General features: G+C 46.8%; 1 protein-coding gene across 1 annotated transcript; it reads left to right on the top strand.

The window, feature by feature from the left end:
* The first annotated feature begins 4,559 nt into the window (after positions 1-4,559).
* LOC126538808 (cytochrome P450 3A40-like) lies at positions 4,560-11,543 on the top strand. Its single transcript, XM_072284085.1, has 3 exons — positions 4,560-5,467; positions 6,959-7,148; positions 11,329-11,543. The coding sequence occupies exons 1-3, from the start codon at positions 5,306-5,308 to the stop codon at positions 11,541-11,543; spliced, it is 567 nt and encodes a 188-aa protein (XP_072140186.1). The 5' UTR covers positions 4,560-5,305.
* Positions 11,544-16,072: the final 4,529 nt, after the last annotated feature.

Below are 16,072 nucleotides of genomic sequence, written 5' to 3'. Positions count from 1 at the left end.
GCATGAAATCCAGCAGGAGCAGTCTTCGGCTGTGCCGGGAGACCGCTAACAGCACTTTTCCGACATATGGCAGCGAAAGAATTTTTTTTGTCAGAGACGAACCCGGATGTTTCCACACCATGCTCTGCTGCTTCGATTTTGGTGTTAAATGCTGTATCCACATTTCATCGCCAGTAACAATGCGCTTCAGGAAACTGTCACCATACTTGCCATACCGTTGCAGATGATTCAGTGAAGCGATCATTAGTTTTCATTTCATCATGTCATCCAACCGCTTATGCAGCCGACGACTTGAAACGTTCCGATACCCTAAGGACGCGTTAACGATGTCGTAAACAGTCCCGTACGAAATGACGAGCCCTCGGGAAATCGCCTTCGAGGTATACACACCGATGCTATTTCATCATTGCCTACATTCGGGAAATCTTTCCATCAGTCAGCGTCGCACGTGGCCTCACCAAATGCTCATTAACATGGAGGTCTTCACGGCCTTTTGCGAACTCACAATACCACCACCTCACACTTCTCAAAACGAGACACCTTTCCCTATATATGGGCTGCATTTCGTTGTGAATCTCGGTAAACCTTCTTCCCTAGCTCCATACAAAAGGAATCACACTTCGTTGCTCGCACGCCGTGAACGTGTCATGCATAACCGCCATCTTCAACAACTGACAACAGTGTCGTGCCGAGAAACTACCGGCCGATAAAGCTAAGCCGGTCCAAGGATGGCCCACCGCTGCGAATGGACATGTTGACTTCGCATTTACAGGCGTACTGTCATCAAAAAATCGGGGAAAAGACTCTGATTCACCCTTCGTACAAAGAGATTTTTTGCTCAGAATTTACAGAATATGTCGCGTGTCTTCTGAGTGATTCAACGGCCGTGAAATCAAGGATATTTATACGACGTCCTTCTTGTGATTCCAAATAACACATAGAAGAATATTAAGAATAGATCACAGGGGTATATTAGGCGAGCGCCTTTCTACAATGAAAAAATTACTTCGGCTGTAATCAGCGAGTCACCCACAACAAGGGAGAAACTTATTCTAAAAGACGTTTTAGTTGACACATGGTAAGATCAGGGTTTGCGGTTAGTAGTGACGTCCAGGTATGCATGAAGGGATGAATCTAACTTGTGTAGTTTGGACTGAACTACAGCTGCATTAAGTGTTCGGACCTACCATCTATAGCACGGGAAGGGCTCTTGCATCAAGAGATAAAGGCAGCAAAGTAGCTGCTCGGTCAGGGATAACGCGTCGACTGACCTCTCTGTTGTGGCATGTTTATCTTTAGTAAGATTATCAGCTTTCTCTTTTTTCATTTCTTTATTACCTTTGTAGTATTAATTTATTGATTCTCATTGAGTGTACATTATAGGAGTAGGCGCGGTAATATGACCTTCAATCTTTCTACAGGGACCCAATGCATCAAGCAAAAATGATTAGGTATCATTGGATAATGGAAGGCCCATTGGCAAGCTACTCCAGCTTTAACTAAAGGTAGAGGCAGAAGATTATTACCGGAAGTTTCCTCACTGCGCTGTAATACCGGAAATTGTTAGAGCCAGATGCTTTAAAATGTTTAATTAAGCTTGCTTTCACTTCAGCAGAATCGTTCGCATTAAAGAAAGGCTTAAGCGATCCGCAACAGTGTAGGACAAGGTGTAACATAACGATTAACTCCCCAAATAATGAAGCAGCCTGGTGGATTGGTATTCAATATTTTGGCAAAAAGTATTTCGCAGCTTCTGCACAACGATAAATTTGTGTTTAAATTGAAATATATGTGAGGTGAAGCGAGTATTTACGGATGTCGTGCTGTTGACACTAAGTTAAATTCTAAAGACCTGCCTGTCAATAGACTCCATTTCTCCCTCTAAGTGCTCCCCCTCCCCCTTCCTCTCACATCATTCTTTATCGAGCGAGGAGTGTGATCGAATACGCTTTCCTTGGATGACTGAAAATTTAATATCACACACTCCTACTACATGCCACACCTGACCAAGGAGAACGACCCTATGGTTACTATTTCATAGCCTTTACTAACCTTATGCTTCCCCGGGGAGAGGGATGTGCACGGTATTGGCGGTGGCAAAGGGAAAGCTGTTGAATAGATGCAATAATATTCGTGACAGCCCTTGGTTGACTTTTCGGGGAAAAAAGAAGGCGCCGCAACATTCTTGCAAAAGGTGAATTCTACCACACATGGAGCAGTAAAGTCCAATAAATGCAAGAGATTACAAGCGTGAAATAAAAAACTGTCATTCATCCAAATGAAGTGCCATTCACCCACTGTCATCCACAGTCGGTTGAATGACAATTGCTTCATTCGTGAACCTTCTTCAACCTTGCGGGCTTCCACGGAACTGATGTACCAAGCTATAACACTTTTCGCATAGCTTGAAATAGGAACATAATGACACAGTGTTCAAGCGTACACAGACAATCAACTTCAACAACAAAAAAGAGGATAACCGTAAGTTAATTAGAGTCCGCGGTTTTGTGATATCGCACGAAAAGTATCCGACATCAGCAAAGCCAAAAAAACATACGAAACGCAAAATAGCACTTATTGGGATGCGAAAAAGAACACTTCTCTGCATAGTACAAGTATTCGAAAATAATTGCAAAAACCAAAAACTACTTGCATTAGGTCTTTGTTTTCAATCCATGCCTTAGAGAATAGCGCACAGCTCACTCCCTTTCGGCGGACTTAGTTTCTTTTTTCTATTTTTCCGGAATTATGACATACTTGCTGCAATGTTTTCAATTTGTCGTCACTAGAAATTTCCCTCTCACACTGCCAGGCGCATGTATTGCACTAATGTTTGGTTGGGCAACGTATTGTGTATTCTTAATTCTTGTTGAAAATGCACCGGCAATGTTTTCACTAAGAGCTATTGTTGTAAGTATTTGTGTTCTTCTTATTAAAATAGCAGTCTGCGTTCCAGTTTCCAACGTAAGGGCGTATTGATATTCAATGCTGAACCTACGCCTACTTTACAAAATTTCTTTCACAACTATGAGAGAGCTAGTCTGTTTAACGGAACCTAATTTAACACTAATTCTCCAATTACGAACCTTAAGGATAGGCCTGTCTGACTCCTGGGCTAGGTCCCTTTTACAAAACCCACTGAAACTTTTAGAAGGACACCTAGCGCAAACTGCTGTCAAAATTGGTTGACGCACGTCCAAGATTACATTGTTTCTTGGACGATCCTTGCGTTGCCAACTGCAAGAAATTCCTTGCGAGGACATATGGTGCGCTAGTATCACGGTCTATTCATGCACACTATTGGCTTCTCGGCTTCACTGGACCATTACTTGCGGCTTCGCGTGCCACTTGAGCTCTCCTATCATGAAACAACTTTAGTGTACTGCCTGTGGTCGGGAGTCACATTCAGAAATACTAATGCATTCTTTATCGCAATGACAAACATCCCCACATGCCCCTCATGCGTATGTCACAAAGCTGTAGAGCACATTCCGTGATACTGTCCAACCTACCAGTTTCAATGGTAAGCATTGCATACTAGATTTAGTCGTTTGCACGACATACTCCTCTAAGCGGCTGACAACCTTAGACTTTGGCCGCAGCCGTCGAGTATTTACAAAGCCATCAAAATCCGTATACGCTTCTTGATTTAGAGGAGCGCTTGTGGCTGTATACGTGAAGGAATGTCCATCTGGCGGTACGAGCACAATAAGCCTTCTTCATTCTTCTTAGCTTTCTTTCCTGTTTTTCATGTGTAGGGCAGCCAAGCAAGCGCAACCTTCCTTTATCCACCTGACTTTTATCTCACTTTCTCCCTGCCGCCTGTATTCGCCCTCCTAGTTGTGCGTCCGCTAAAACAATGAAGCCTGGTGACTTTCTTGCAAAATCCTGCTGTATTATGTTTCCGTTTAAGTATGTGTACTGTGTCACTTGTAACTACTACATCACTTACTACATCAGCTTCAGCCATGACGTGCGAATGGCTGATGAGGCAGATGACAAAACTTCTGTCGTAGCGCACTCACATCTCCTGCCTGAAGATCCCAAACCCCCTTGCTAAAGTTATTATCGAAATATCCTACATCAGTGTACTACAATCTTCACTGTGACGAGACCTGCACTAGAAGAAACTACACTTCATTGCACCCAAATTTAAATTTATTGCGCGCCTTAACGGTTCGCATATTGATTAAGCTGATATTATTATGGACTATTATTGCAATGTTCATAGAATCGAGCCCCCTTTTGCAGATAAATAAACGGACGACTTCCTGTTTCAGCAGGTTCCCCTCCCACCTTTATGGAGACGCTTTCCACAAGCGTGAGTGTTTCACGGCAACCGTAAAAGAGATACATTTATTATTGCAGTGCTGACAGATGGCGGGCTGTGCGGCTCTTACAAACAGGCATAAAGTACCTTAGCATTCTTGACTGCAAAACCCAATAAGCCACTAAGGATTAATATTTTGGAAGGCTTTAATGGTGGTCACCGACAGCCGCCCGTTCATGGCCGCATCTCGAGGTCATCAATTGTGCGAAGGACGCCGAGCGAGGAACAAAATTATTAACTATACCCGCTGGGGTCAAAGGGGGCGAGGCCGGGAGACTAGCCCCACAGGAGCTTCCCTTCCGCAGGCGGCGGCCAGACCTTGAATCTCGCTGGCCAAAGACACCGCCAAAGACGTAGGTGCTCTCTGCCATTGCTTCCATCCAGGCTGGACAGTGTCTTTTATTATTAAAGGGATAATGAGATGTCCATCCAATGAGAGCTTTTGCTACAAATGGCGGATAGAGATCAATACGGAAGTATCCCACTTTACATCAGTACCAATTCACCCAGACTGACCTGAGGGCTTAGGACATATTGGCGGCAAAATAACCGCCCTGTTTACAATAGAAGATTGTTCGTCTGTACACAAAAATTAAAAGCGAACTCATTTTTCTATAGTGACGTTAAGCTTGTATTCTTCTTTAAAAAGCTGCATTTCTGGTTGTGAAACAGGCTCAGGCCTAACGTTAAGGCAGACCCGGAATCTGCCAGAACATAAAGGCAAGGTGCTTATTCATAAAGATCATGTTTATTAGTATCGCGATACGTAGACGTTCAGAGTAGCTTAGCGCCTGTACATCACGCACTGTTGACATCGCAGCACCTGACATCACGTATTTTGGAATGTTCCGCTGTATTCTCAATCGCGCACGGTTTGTGTAGCTATAAACTTATTTTTTTTTTTTTTTTATATATTCCAGACTCAAGTTGCCGGCCCCTCCCGGTGAAGTGGTTCAAAGGGTTTACACGCGAGCGATGCTCCTGCAAGCAGCGTTTATTCTAGTTGTGTGCAGCGTTTTCGTTTGGGTGATACGGCGACGTCACCGGCACGGTCTATTTGAAAGGCTTGGTGTACCGGGGCCCAAACCGGATTTGCTATGGGGAAACTGGAAACAACTCAAGAAAGATCGTATTCGGGTGAGCTCCTTTATGTTCTGCATGGGCTAGAAAGAGTCCAGACTTCTTTCTGAATGTGCGCAGCCAATTTCTGATAGCTCAGACACCTCGGCACGAGAAAACCGCAAGTTACAGGGAGGGCGCCGTCTTTATGACCACTTCGGGTGATATATATCCACCAATACCGGTTAATAGCGGGAGGTTAACGTCATACTTAGATGTGGCGTGCCACATTGGTTGGTGTTATTCACGATGGGACAATCAGAATTATGATATAATGAATAGAAGAAATTGTTTTTCTGTGAAAATGTTTAGGTAACCATGAAACCAGCTTCGCGTAAAACAACAGCGAGATAGTATATGTAACCCCTATTTGCTGAAGATTTCTTGATGACTCCAAATATTTATTTTAAATTTTGAATAACTTTAGATGGTTCTACGAGGAAAAATATCCTATAACTTGTAACAGTTTTATATTATTCTTGCCTAATAATGTCGGTTTCTGAGACTGAATAGTTAAACTATTATCTGGAGATACTATTTGCAAACCGCGTTTCGAATAGGCGTCATAAATGCGTTTACTTTTTTTTCATAATTATCCCACAAGCAAATAGAGCTTGCAAGGAATTAAACTGGGCCTTTAAACCCTGCAAAGAAAACCACTTTTCAATTCTGTGAAGTTACATCTCTTTGTCGAAACACACGCTCCACTACGGGGCTTTCTAATTGTCCGGGAACTGTTGATCTTCACTTGGCCTTCTACGTCTAGTCCTACTGTCGTGACCAAATATACCTTAATGATTTCTTCGAGTAGCCAAAAAATCCGAGTCCAGTAGTATTTGATCCAAGCTGTAATTTCCTTATTTAACAAATGCTGCGATTCGCATATGCTGCAACGTGTTCTCTGTTTGCTCACATACTGATCCTCATGATTCAACAGTCCAAGTAATGCCTCCAATTCCGCTGATATTTGACGCAAAGTATTGACACATATCTCGAAAGACGCATTTTCTTTATATGCTGCATTGTCGCACATTGTGTATAAATCATGAAGGGTTTCGACCGAGGGCGCCAGCGCTTTTCTTGCCACATTGTTATGGGGACAGTCATAGAGGAGGTACTTGAGCGTGTCCTCGCATCCACCGTTGTCGTAAGCAGGGCTGTCGAAACTAAGACAGTGGTCCAGACGGGTTTCGGCACTCAAGGTATTCTCTTCTTAAATTCTTAAGCACCTGTGAATTTGGCGACAGAGTTAGAAAATTGTAGCGTCTAGCGTTACGTTATTGTGTGAATTACTCTCGCTTTGTTTTTTATTTGTTTCTTCTACCACACTTTATTCTCATTAGCCCTTTCTCCATCAGAGGGTAGCCAGCCGGTACTACTTTGTAACTTCCCTGTCTTTCCTTCCCCTTATTCTCTCTCTCTCTTTCTCTCTCTCTCTCTCTTGTACTTAAATAAAACGTGCCTTGTTCTTGTGTCGTGTACCCAAATCGATTATATTTTGAACTGCAGGTAATGGATCAGTGGATTCAACACTACGGCAAGGTGTTTGGTATATATTTAGGCGACAAGCCCTTCATGGTTATCACTGATGTCGAGCTCATCAAAGAATGCTTTAGCAAGGCTGCCAAGGTATTCCAGGACCGCCCAACGTATACTATCAATGTGGACCCCTTTAAATGTGGATTGCCTTTCATACGAGGTTAGTACTGCCTCCAGAAAGCCTTGTCTTATAGTAACCTCTTCGTGTTCGTTTTTCGTCTATTCCCATACAATGTTTCGGGTTCACATTTACAACTCTTACGCGGGGGATGAGGCACGAAAGGCTTATTTTACCTCAGTTGACCACTTGAAGTTATCCTTGTGTGCATCACTGGAGTTCTTGCAACGCAGCATAACCTTAAGGAAGCGTGTTATCTTCGTATTAGTACTGCTGCCGTACCGTATTGCTGTTTTGGAGTCCGATAGTGTTAATAAAATAAGTAAAATATCCCTTTCTACAGATCCACATATATCGCAATATTATGGATGTTTCATTCCACAACTCACAAGAGAGAACAGTTCATTTCTAGGACCCTGCTGCAAGCATAGTCACCAATAACATTGAATTCATTGGTTCTTCATATATATATATATATATATATATATATATATATATATATATATATATGTAAAGAAGCGTTATTTTATACATGCCACGCAAGTGACACGAGGCCACGTCTGTTGATAGAGCCGGCGATATCGCTTTAGGTCCTTTACAGTTCATGCCCCTTGTGTCACCTCGACATATCCATTCTGGGAGATTGTCTGAGAATCGACGCGAACCCATATATTCTAGGCAGCGCTGGAGTGGTCCGTTCGGTCGCCATACCAAGCGACCCGAGTTGTCAACTTGGCCAAACAGAAGCCAGCAGCAAGTTGTCTACTCCGCGACACCCAGCGGCTCATATTGTTTCCTCATCAGAGGCAGCAGTGAGCACAAACCTAGTGCGCAAAGCTGGTAATTAATTAGGGTGACTGAGTAGGGAGAAGACGTTAGATACATATGGAAAACGTGGCGAAGTTCCCAAAGAATGCTAATCGCCCAAATATGTGAGTTCCAAGCCCTCTGAAGATTGGCCGAAACGAAGCTTTGATTTGTAACTTGTTCCTAGGCTAGTTGGTTTGTACCTCTCTTTGCGTTATACCTGGTACCAGCCATCAGGGCGACGCTATGGCTGGTACCGGACCTGATGTTTCTGAGAGGTTTTTTTTACATTAGTTGGTATGCCTCGTTCGAAATGAGGCGCCTTATACCATAAAGCTATTACAATATGTGTTGTTTTAATCTCCTGATGTCAAACTTACGTAACGGTGGACCAAAGGACTGGGTGGTGAGCCACAGCGATGTTTGAAACGCCCAATCAAAGCCCCTCCTCCTTTGTAGGAGGTCACTTTGGTTTGCTTTCAAAGAAAGTAGCACTGCGTATCTTAGTAGGCTCTTCTTATCTAATTGGCTGCCAAGGGTGGAGGAGCCCGCAGAAGTGAAGAGGGTTGTAATTTGCCAACACCGGTGCCATGGTTGCACTGATCTTCCTCCTTTACTGGAATCTTCAACATGAATGATGAGGGTATGTGCCGTGTGAAGAGGAACTCGACACGTGGAATATGGCGCTTACACAGCCAGTGCGGGTAAGACGTTGAGAAAAGAACAGCCAGCCCGGCGATCGGTGTTGTCTATGTTTCTTCTTTACAATGGCGCAGTCGTGAAACGCGGAGCAATCGGATCTTAATCCGCCTACATCCACAGCGCCTCGAAACGGTCGAGTCCTTTCAGACTCGCAGTCAGTAATGCTCGGGGACAACGTCTAAGCCTCCATGGCGTCTCTGTGGCAGGACTGCAACGCCGGCCTTGCCCGGGCCTTCTCTACTTCGACATTCGAGCCGCTAAGGTATTCCATGCACGCAGCCTTGGACATAGATCTTCATTGTCTTGGGGGCCTCCTGTGGCAAAGTAACTCCGTCCACACTCCCCACGCCCTGGATCACTGTCCCAGGACACCATCCACCTTTCGGCCGTCAAGGGATGCTGTTCACGCTCCGCCGGACATGCTTCCAGCTACAGCGAATACCGCGGCCGCTACCAGCCTTCGCTCAACGGATGCGTTCACGCTCCTTTGGCCACTGCTCCGGCTGGCACAAGTACTGCGGCCGCTGCCGCCGGCTTACTGTGCGCGGATTTCACACCTGGCTCAACGGGCGGCTCATTAGGCAGCTTGGTACACGTCTTTCGAGCCGTCTCTCTGTTTTGCAGCATCTGAAATCCATCGTTTCCGCTGCCTCCGGTTTCCCACCTGCAACCAAAGCATCACCGGCTGCCTCGGAATTACCGGAGTTAAAGGAATTCCGAATGAACCTGTTCTGTAGGTGGAAGCAACCAATGCGCTCGGTGCTCGCCATGCCTGGCCCGACAAGATATGGCTGGTTGCCGCAGGAAGTCTTGAAAAGCGAGAGATACAGCAAATGATAAATGAAAGGCAAGTAGGTTAACCAGGGCTGAGCCCGATTGGATACCCTCGACTGGGGAAACAAAGGGTAGGTAAAGATTAAAAGTAAAAGAACAAGTCCACTGGGGATATCGATCGGTGATTCAGTCCGGATGACAGATGTTGGCTGAATCCATTAGCTTTCCAAAATCGCAGCAGCGATGTTGTGAACTTTTGTTGCTACGATATGCGAACCCATGGTCCCAAGATGTTGTGCAAGGTGGACGGTTTCCTATCTAACTGATTCAGAGCTGGGCAGAGGTCATGTCTTTCATTTTAAAAGTATGGGCAGTAACACAGCAGATCTGTAGTCTCCTCGACACCGCAGTCATTGCACTCGGCCCTATCAGCCATTCCAATCAAATACGTATATGCATTGGTGAAGTTGACGCCCCACAAAATTGTTTCCTCATTTTGCAGAAGCCCAGGTAACAGCAGCAGTTGCACAGATGGGTCGAGGGAATGCAATCGTTATTTGGGGAATTCAGGTGTGTCACTTCTACAATGTCATACGGTACGCAAGCTGCCTTAAGTGTTGGGCTGCGTCAGTCCACGATGAAGGTACAGAAACAGTGGCTGCTTCTTCGTGTGCCTTCCTAGTAGCTTCATCAGTGAGGTTGTTGCCGGAGATACCGCAATGACCTGACAGCTACTGAAACACAACGTAGTGTCATTTCGCGATCATATGATGATGCATTTCTCGTATCTCCGACACGAGTGGTTCACAGGACCCGCGCCGAAGAGCTGAAAGAAGACATTGTAACGCCACGTTCGAGTCGCAGAATATTACCCACCCATTAGCTGGTTGGTCGATATTATAATCAACGGCACCTCGGAAGGTAACAAGTTCCAAACCGGTCGATGTTGTCACGTAACAAATCTTGTATAGTAGGCTTATTAATCGTGATGGTATAACCACTGCGCCTAAACAGCGCGCAAAAAATTCAGAGCTGCTTGCTGCAAGGTCAAGGTAGGCAGGTCAATCTTTTCTTATTCATGGAACCGTAAGATGCACTTGAGGTTGTTTTAAACACCACAAAACTATCCCAGGACACCATCCATCTTTGACACACACACACACGCAGACACACACACACACACACACACACACACACACACACACACACACACACACACACACACACACACACACCGCAACACGCGCCTTAGCGTCTTCGAGGTGGAGCCAAGGCGTGGGACAACAACGAAGGTCGCAAGTACCGCTTCTGACCAGAATGTAGCGCAGATATGATGGTTGTTTTTCACCCGGTCGCGTATGCCTGCGACGAGCCCGACCAGCGCCACTCAGCAAAGGGACCTCGTGAGATACGCCGCCTTCACGAAACAGGCGTGCCCAGTAAGGCCTCGACGGAGAAGCCCGCACGCTGCTCTGCCGCAGAGGACGGCTTACCTTACTGGTTGTCGCCGTTGGCTCCACGCCAGGCTTTGAGAAGCGGATGACGACTACCACTCCCGCGTGGTCCCACGTCCGCGCGGTGCATCACAATCCAACAATATCGGCTCCACCACAGCACCTTGCGAGCCCTATTCTGCTATTGAGCCCGATTCTCTTTAACCTAAGTGTGGTTGGCCCTGCTGAAAGATTGCATGAGACATTTCACCTACCAATGTACGCTGATCATATTTGTCTTTGGTTTCCTGCGCCGACTAGACTTCAAGTGCGCGCAAGAATTCAGCGGGTAGCTAGCCGATCTTGTTCGTATCTTCGCAAACAAGGCCTCAGTAGGTCCATAGAAAAATGCGCGTTAATCGCGTTTACGCGCAAACACATGGCACCGCACCCCGTTTCTCTCAATGCCCAAAGTATCAAATACCAGAAGTCTCACCGCTTCTTAGGTGTGATTATTGACAGGGACCCTTCATGGAGCCCCCACTGCATCTACCTGAAGTGGAGACTAATTATGATCGTACATATAACGAGGTTCCTGTGCGGGAAAACCTGGGGCACGTCGGTGTGGTCCATGCTGCTGCTGTACAGAGCAATGTTTAAGGACTTTCTGAAAGGACTACTTCGGCTTATGAAGAAGACGGGCTTGGAAAAGCGGCTGTGACAGTGATGTCACGTACCGCGTAAGAGTGACAGACTAACTATGTGTGTGCCGTGTTATGTGCTCTCTCTATCTCTTCTCCTCATCTTTCACCCCCACATCCCGCTCCCATGTGTAGGGTAGCAAACCGGTTAAGCTAAATTGGTTAACCTCCCTGCCTTTACTTCTCCACATTTTCCTTCCTTCTTTCCTTAAGGACTTTCTACGGTACAGCTTCCCGGTTTTGGCAAACACATGTAAAACATTCGTACCCTCGAAAGTTTGTAAGGCCAGGCTCTATACATATGTCTTGGACTACTACGATGCGCCTAGACTCATACAACAACCATGATTGCTTGAGACTACTTCGTTCCAACTTATATAACTATTTACAACCTTACAGCACGTATTCGGCATCTGTGTCGCGCACCGAGTCACTATATCGCTGCTTTGCCAGCACAAAGGCTTCAAGCGACATTTTTAAAATTTGTTGCGACACATCAACGCTACCTTCCGTTGGGCTTAACACCTGCACCGAGCTTACTGTTACCCCTCTGGTGCCTACGACAGCCACAAGTACGTCTCACAATTCCGGGAAAAATGGAGACCCGTCGTTCAACAATTGCTCTACGTCAGGACACACTGTCAATACTCAACGAGGCATATGAACAAAGAGCGGACATTTACACCAATGGATCTGTCTCAACCACCAGCTCCACAGGCACTGTCGTCATCCCGGCCTTACAAGTTACGATTACGTTCAAAGTGTCCTATATAATGACTTCTACGGCAACAGAACTTGCCGCCCTACGTGCCGCTTTTAATTACATCGCACAATCAAAACCTCAAAAGTGGCTCGTTTTTTCTAGCTTCAAAAGTGGGGCGAGGTTGCCACACTTAATCAAATGTTATGGTAGTGCTAGGACTTAACATACAACTCGCGCAGTGACGACCCCTCCTTCTCTTCCACCGCCAGCCTCCGCTCATGCTGGAAGACCGCACTGCTCAGCTCGAACCTGACCGCACAACTCTGGGCCGTCCAGCGAGCCGAGGAAGCCGCTTCGAGACAAGGCCTCGGAACCGCGTCCGCGGCGGATGCCCAGACCCACTAAATAGACGCCGGACTCGAATCATTCATTTCAAAATAAAGCTTAGGTTCTTCTAGTGGCTCCAGGTGAGCCCTTCAGAGTCTGCGTCAGCCTTACGATGCAAGACCTATGAACAACTGGTGGTTGAGCCCAGAGGAGTTATCCATCAAGTCCTCATAAACGGACATGACATCGTCTTCCAATGGCTTCCTGGGAACTGTGGCATCGTCGGAAATGACCTTGCTGATGATGCCACCCGGTCAGCCCATAAAAAAAACTCTGACAATTTCTATACCCTTGTAAAGGACAGACGCTGCAAGAGGTCTCCGCTCAATTACTCAAACCGAGACTGCAACTTTGTGGAACACCCCGAATTTCTCCAACTGCCGGCTGGTTCCTACATTGAAGCTGCAGATTCCATGGAACTTCTCTGGGCAACATCGTGCGCTCAAGCTGCCGGGAGTGCGGCAGTTTCGTCGTATCGCCTGGTGGTCAACAGCCACGATGGCCCAGTGGTTACCAGCAGATGTCAGCGGAAGTGGCCCATACAAATCGATCCCGACGCGCCTAAACGGCTGAGTGGGCGCCATAACGAGGGTCTAACGAGACATAGCGAGGGTCTCGAATCGGGCAACATTGATGCCTTCAGGTGGCATATGTGGGTTTATTGACCAGTTGCCTTCACCCAAAAAGATTACGTTCTCGTGACGCCTACGGCAAAAACGACGTTCCACGTCCGCCGCCAAGGTCTATGAGTGGTGGCGCTGGCTAACACTCCCAGGGTTCTACTAGTACACATAAATACCCAAGAAAGTGGATGGGGAAACGCCGCCGCGGTAGCTCAATTGGTAGAGCATCGCACGCGAAATGCGAAGGCTGTGGGTTCGGCTCCGACCTGCGGCAAGTTGTTTTTTCATCCACTTTAATTTCCTTAATTTATCGTTTCTTTATTTCATTTATTCAGCACAAGTAATTTCCCCTATGTTGTCCTTGGTGTCAGTGTTTGTTGGCTTCTCATGATATGAGTAGGGCAAGGTAATGGTTGCAGCCCCGCTGGCGGGATGCACGGTGAAGGTGAAGATTTCCGGCGCTGACAAGCGGCGCATGAGCGAATTACCTTCTGAAGGTAGCTGTACATACCGCGCCAGTACTACCAGAGTCGAAAGCACTGGTAAGTTTTGTGTTCACTGTGGGTCAGTGGCCAATCACGCGCATATTTCAGAACACAAAGTGTGGGGTTCCACTAGCACGATCAATCTACTACCAGCAATGGCTGCTACTAGCAACCACTGGCAGCCATCGGCGGTGTAATTGCACCGGTGGAGTAGGTCGTCGCAAATGGCGAAATGATGGAGTTGACGACGTAACGTGCGAGTGGTTGGTTGTGCCGATGGATCAGAGAGCCAGTCTATCAGTGAAGCGATACAGTGGTCTTTGCGCTGTTCGGAAGCCATGGTGCGAAGGTCGATGGAAGAAACGGCAAGTTGGTATACGGAGCAGCGGGCATTGTCGTCGAGCAAGGAAGAGCGGGAGAGGGCGTCGACGTCAGAGTACTCGTGGCCGCTGCGGTACAGCACGCGGATATTGTAGTCCTGCAGGCGAATTGCCCATCGGGCAAGACGGCCTGAGCGATCTTTCAAGGACAACAGCCAACATAGTCCATGGTAGTCCATGATTACATCAAATCGACGGCCGTACATATAAGGCTTGAACTTGATGAGAGCCAAATGATGGCCACGCATTCTTTTTCTGTCACAGTGTAATTGGAAAGCGTACGACTTGCATAAGCGACGACATATTCAGGAAATCCCTGTTTGTGATGGGCAAGAACAGCGCTGAGGCCAACACCGCTGGCATATGTGTGCACCTCGGTAGAGGCTGCCGGGTCGTAATGGCGCAAAATTGATGGAGGCGTTAGCAAACGACGGTGCTTTGTAAAGGCCGTGTCGCACTCGCATGACCACGAAGTGAGGGGCCCTTTGATTCAAAGTAGCTTCGTTAGGGGCGGTATTATGGCGGCGAAATTGCGAATGAAGCGTCTGAAGTAGAAACACATCCGATGATACCGCGCGATTTTGTGTCGCAGGTTGGATTAGAGAATTCGGCAACGGAGTTTGGCTCGGTCAGGGACAATTTCATCCTTAGATACGACGTAACCCAGAATTGTCAGCTGCCGAGCAGCAAATCGGCACTTCTTGAAGTTGAGTTGTAAGCCTGCGTTTGTTAAGCACGGTAGAAAAGGTCGGAGCCGTTGACGCCGCGTGGGGAAGTCGAGAGCAAAAACAACGTCGTCAAGATAGCGCTAGCACATGTGCCACATCATGCTGCGCAGAACTGTGTCCATCATGCGCTCAAAGGTTTCTGGCGCATTACGATGCATTACGTTAAATTCGTAGAAGCCGTCGGGTTCTGACAAAACCTGTTGGGTGTGACAAAACCTAAACCACAACCTTCGCACTTCGCGTGCGATGCTCTTTCGATGCGATGCTTTGTGACGAATAAATAAATAAAGAAATACCTAAGAAAGTGGATGGGGAAACGACGCCGCAGTAGCTCAATTGGTAGAGCATCGCACGCGAAATGCGAAGGTTGTGGGTTCGGTTCCCACCTGCGGCAAGTTGTATTTTCATGCGCTTTAATTTTTATTAACTTATCGTTTCTTTATTTCATTTATTAAGCACAAGTTTTCTCCCCTATGTTGTCCTTGGTGTCAGTGTTTGTTGGCTTCTTATAATATACGGATTTGTTTCACATTTGGTGCGGGTTTTTCTCAAGCAGAATTACCGCTTCGTTCGGGGGCTGCTGTTTCTTTCCTCTTGATTTCCTACTAAAGAGTGACTACCACCGATTTCTCAAGGGCGCAGTGGCGTCCACTCTGACGTAGCCGCGGATGGCGTCAGCAGTTGCTTGAAGAGCCACTTGCTGCGCACCCTAGGATCATCTGTTGACTCACACTGTGGTGTCGTTTACGCATATCGCATGTCCAATCTCGGTTATGGCATTGAGGTGACTGGAAGCTTGAGCATGGCTATGCTGAACAGAACCGGTGGTATGAGTGGACCTCGCGGCATGCCTCTTGAGGGTAGGATTTTTCTCCGCGTTCTCAGCTGTCCGAGTTCTACCCTGGCCTCGTGACAAATGAGGAAGGATCGCACGTAGTTGTACATTCGTCTGCTACATTGCGTACCACTGATATTTACGAGTACTGGTTCGTGGGAGACGTTGTCAAAAGTTGATTTCACGTCAAACGCCCGTACGGTACCCGGTCTATTTGGCGTGATGTTGTCCGATATGTCTTACTTGAGCTGCAGAAATAAATCCTCTGCCGACAGATGAGCTCGAAAACCGTACATACTCATTGGCATGACGCTTTTTTCTTCGAGGTGCTTGTTCATTCTGTTTGGAACAACGCGCTCGAAAAGCTTCTCGTCGAGAAAAAATGTTACCGTGATGGAGAGGAGGCTG

Source organism: Dermacentor andersoni, chromosome 8 (genome assembly GCF_023375885.2).
Source record: "Dermacentor andersoni chromosome 8, qqDerAnde1_hic_scaffold, whole genome shotgun sequence".
In the NCBI taxonomy this organism is placed as follows: domain Eukaryota; kingdom Metazoa; phylum Arthropoda; class Arachnida; order Ixodida; family Ixodidae; genus Dermacentor; species Dermacentor andersoni.
The sequence above is the reverse complement of the archived record's forward strand: the minus strand, read 5'-3'. Positions and strand labels throughout refer to the sequence as shown.

Excerpts from the sequence above, each read along its gene's own strand:
- LOC126538808 (XM_072284085.1), top strand. The coding sequence starts at position 5,306 with ATGCTCCTGCAAGCAGCGTTTATTCTAGTTGTGTGCAGCGTTTTCGTT. Across the intron at positions 5,468-6,958 it reads TCAAGAAAGATCGTATTCGG|GTAATGGATCAGTGGATTCA; the intron begins GTGAGCTCCTTT and ends TTTGAACTGCAG. Across the intron at positions 7,149-11,328 it reads TGGATTGCCTTTCATACGAG|GTGTGATTATTGACAGGGAC; the intron begins GTTAGTACTGCC and ends ACCGCTTCTTAG.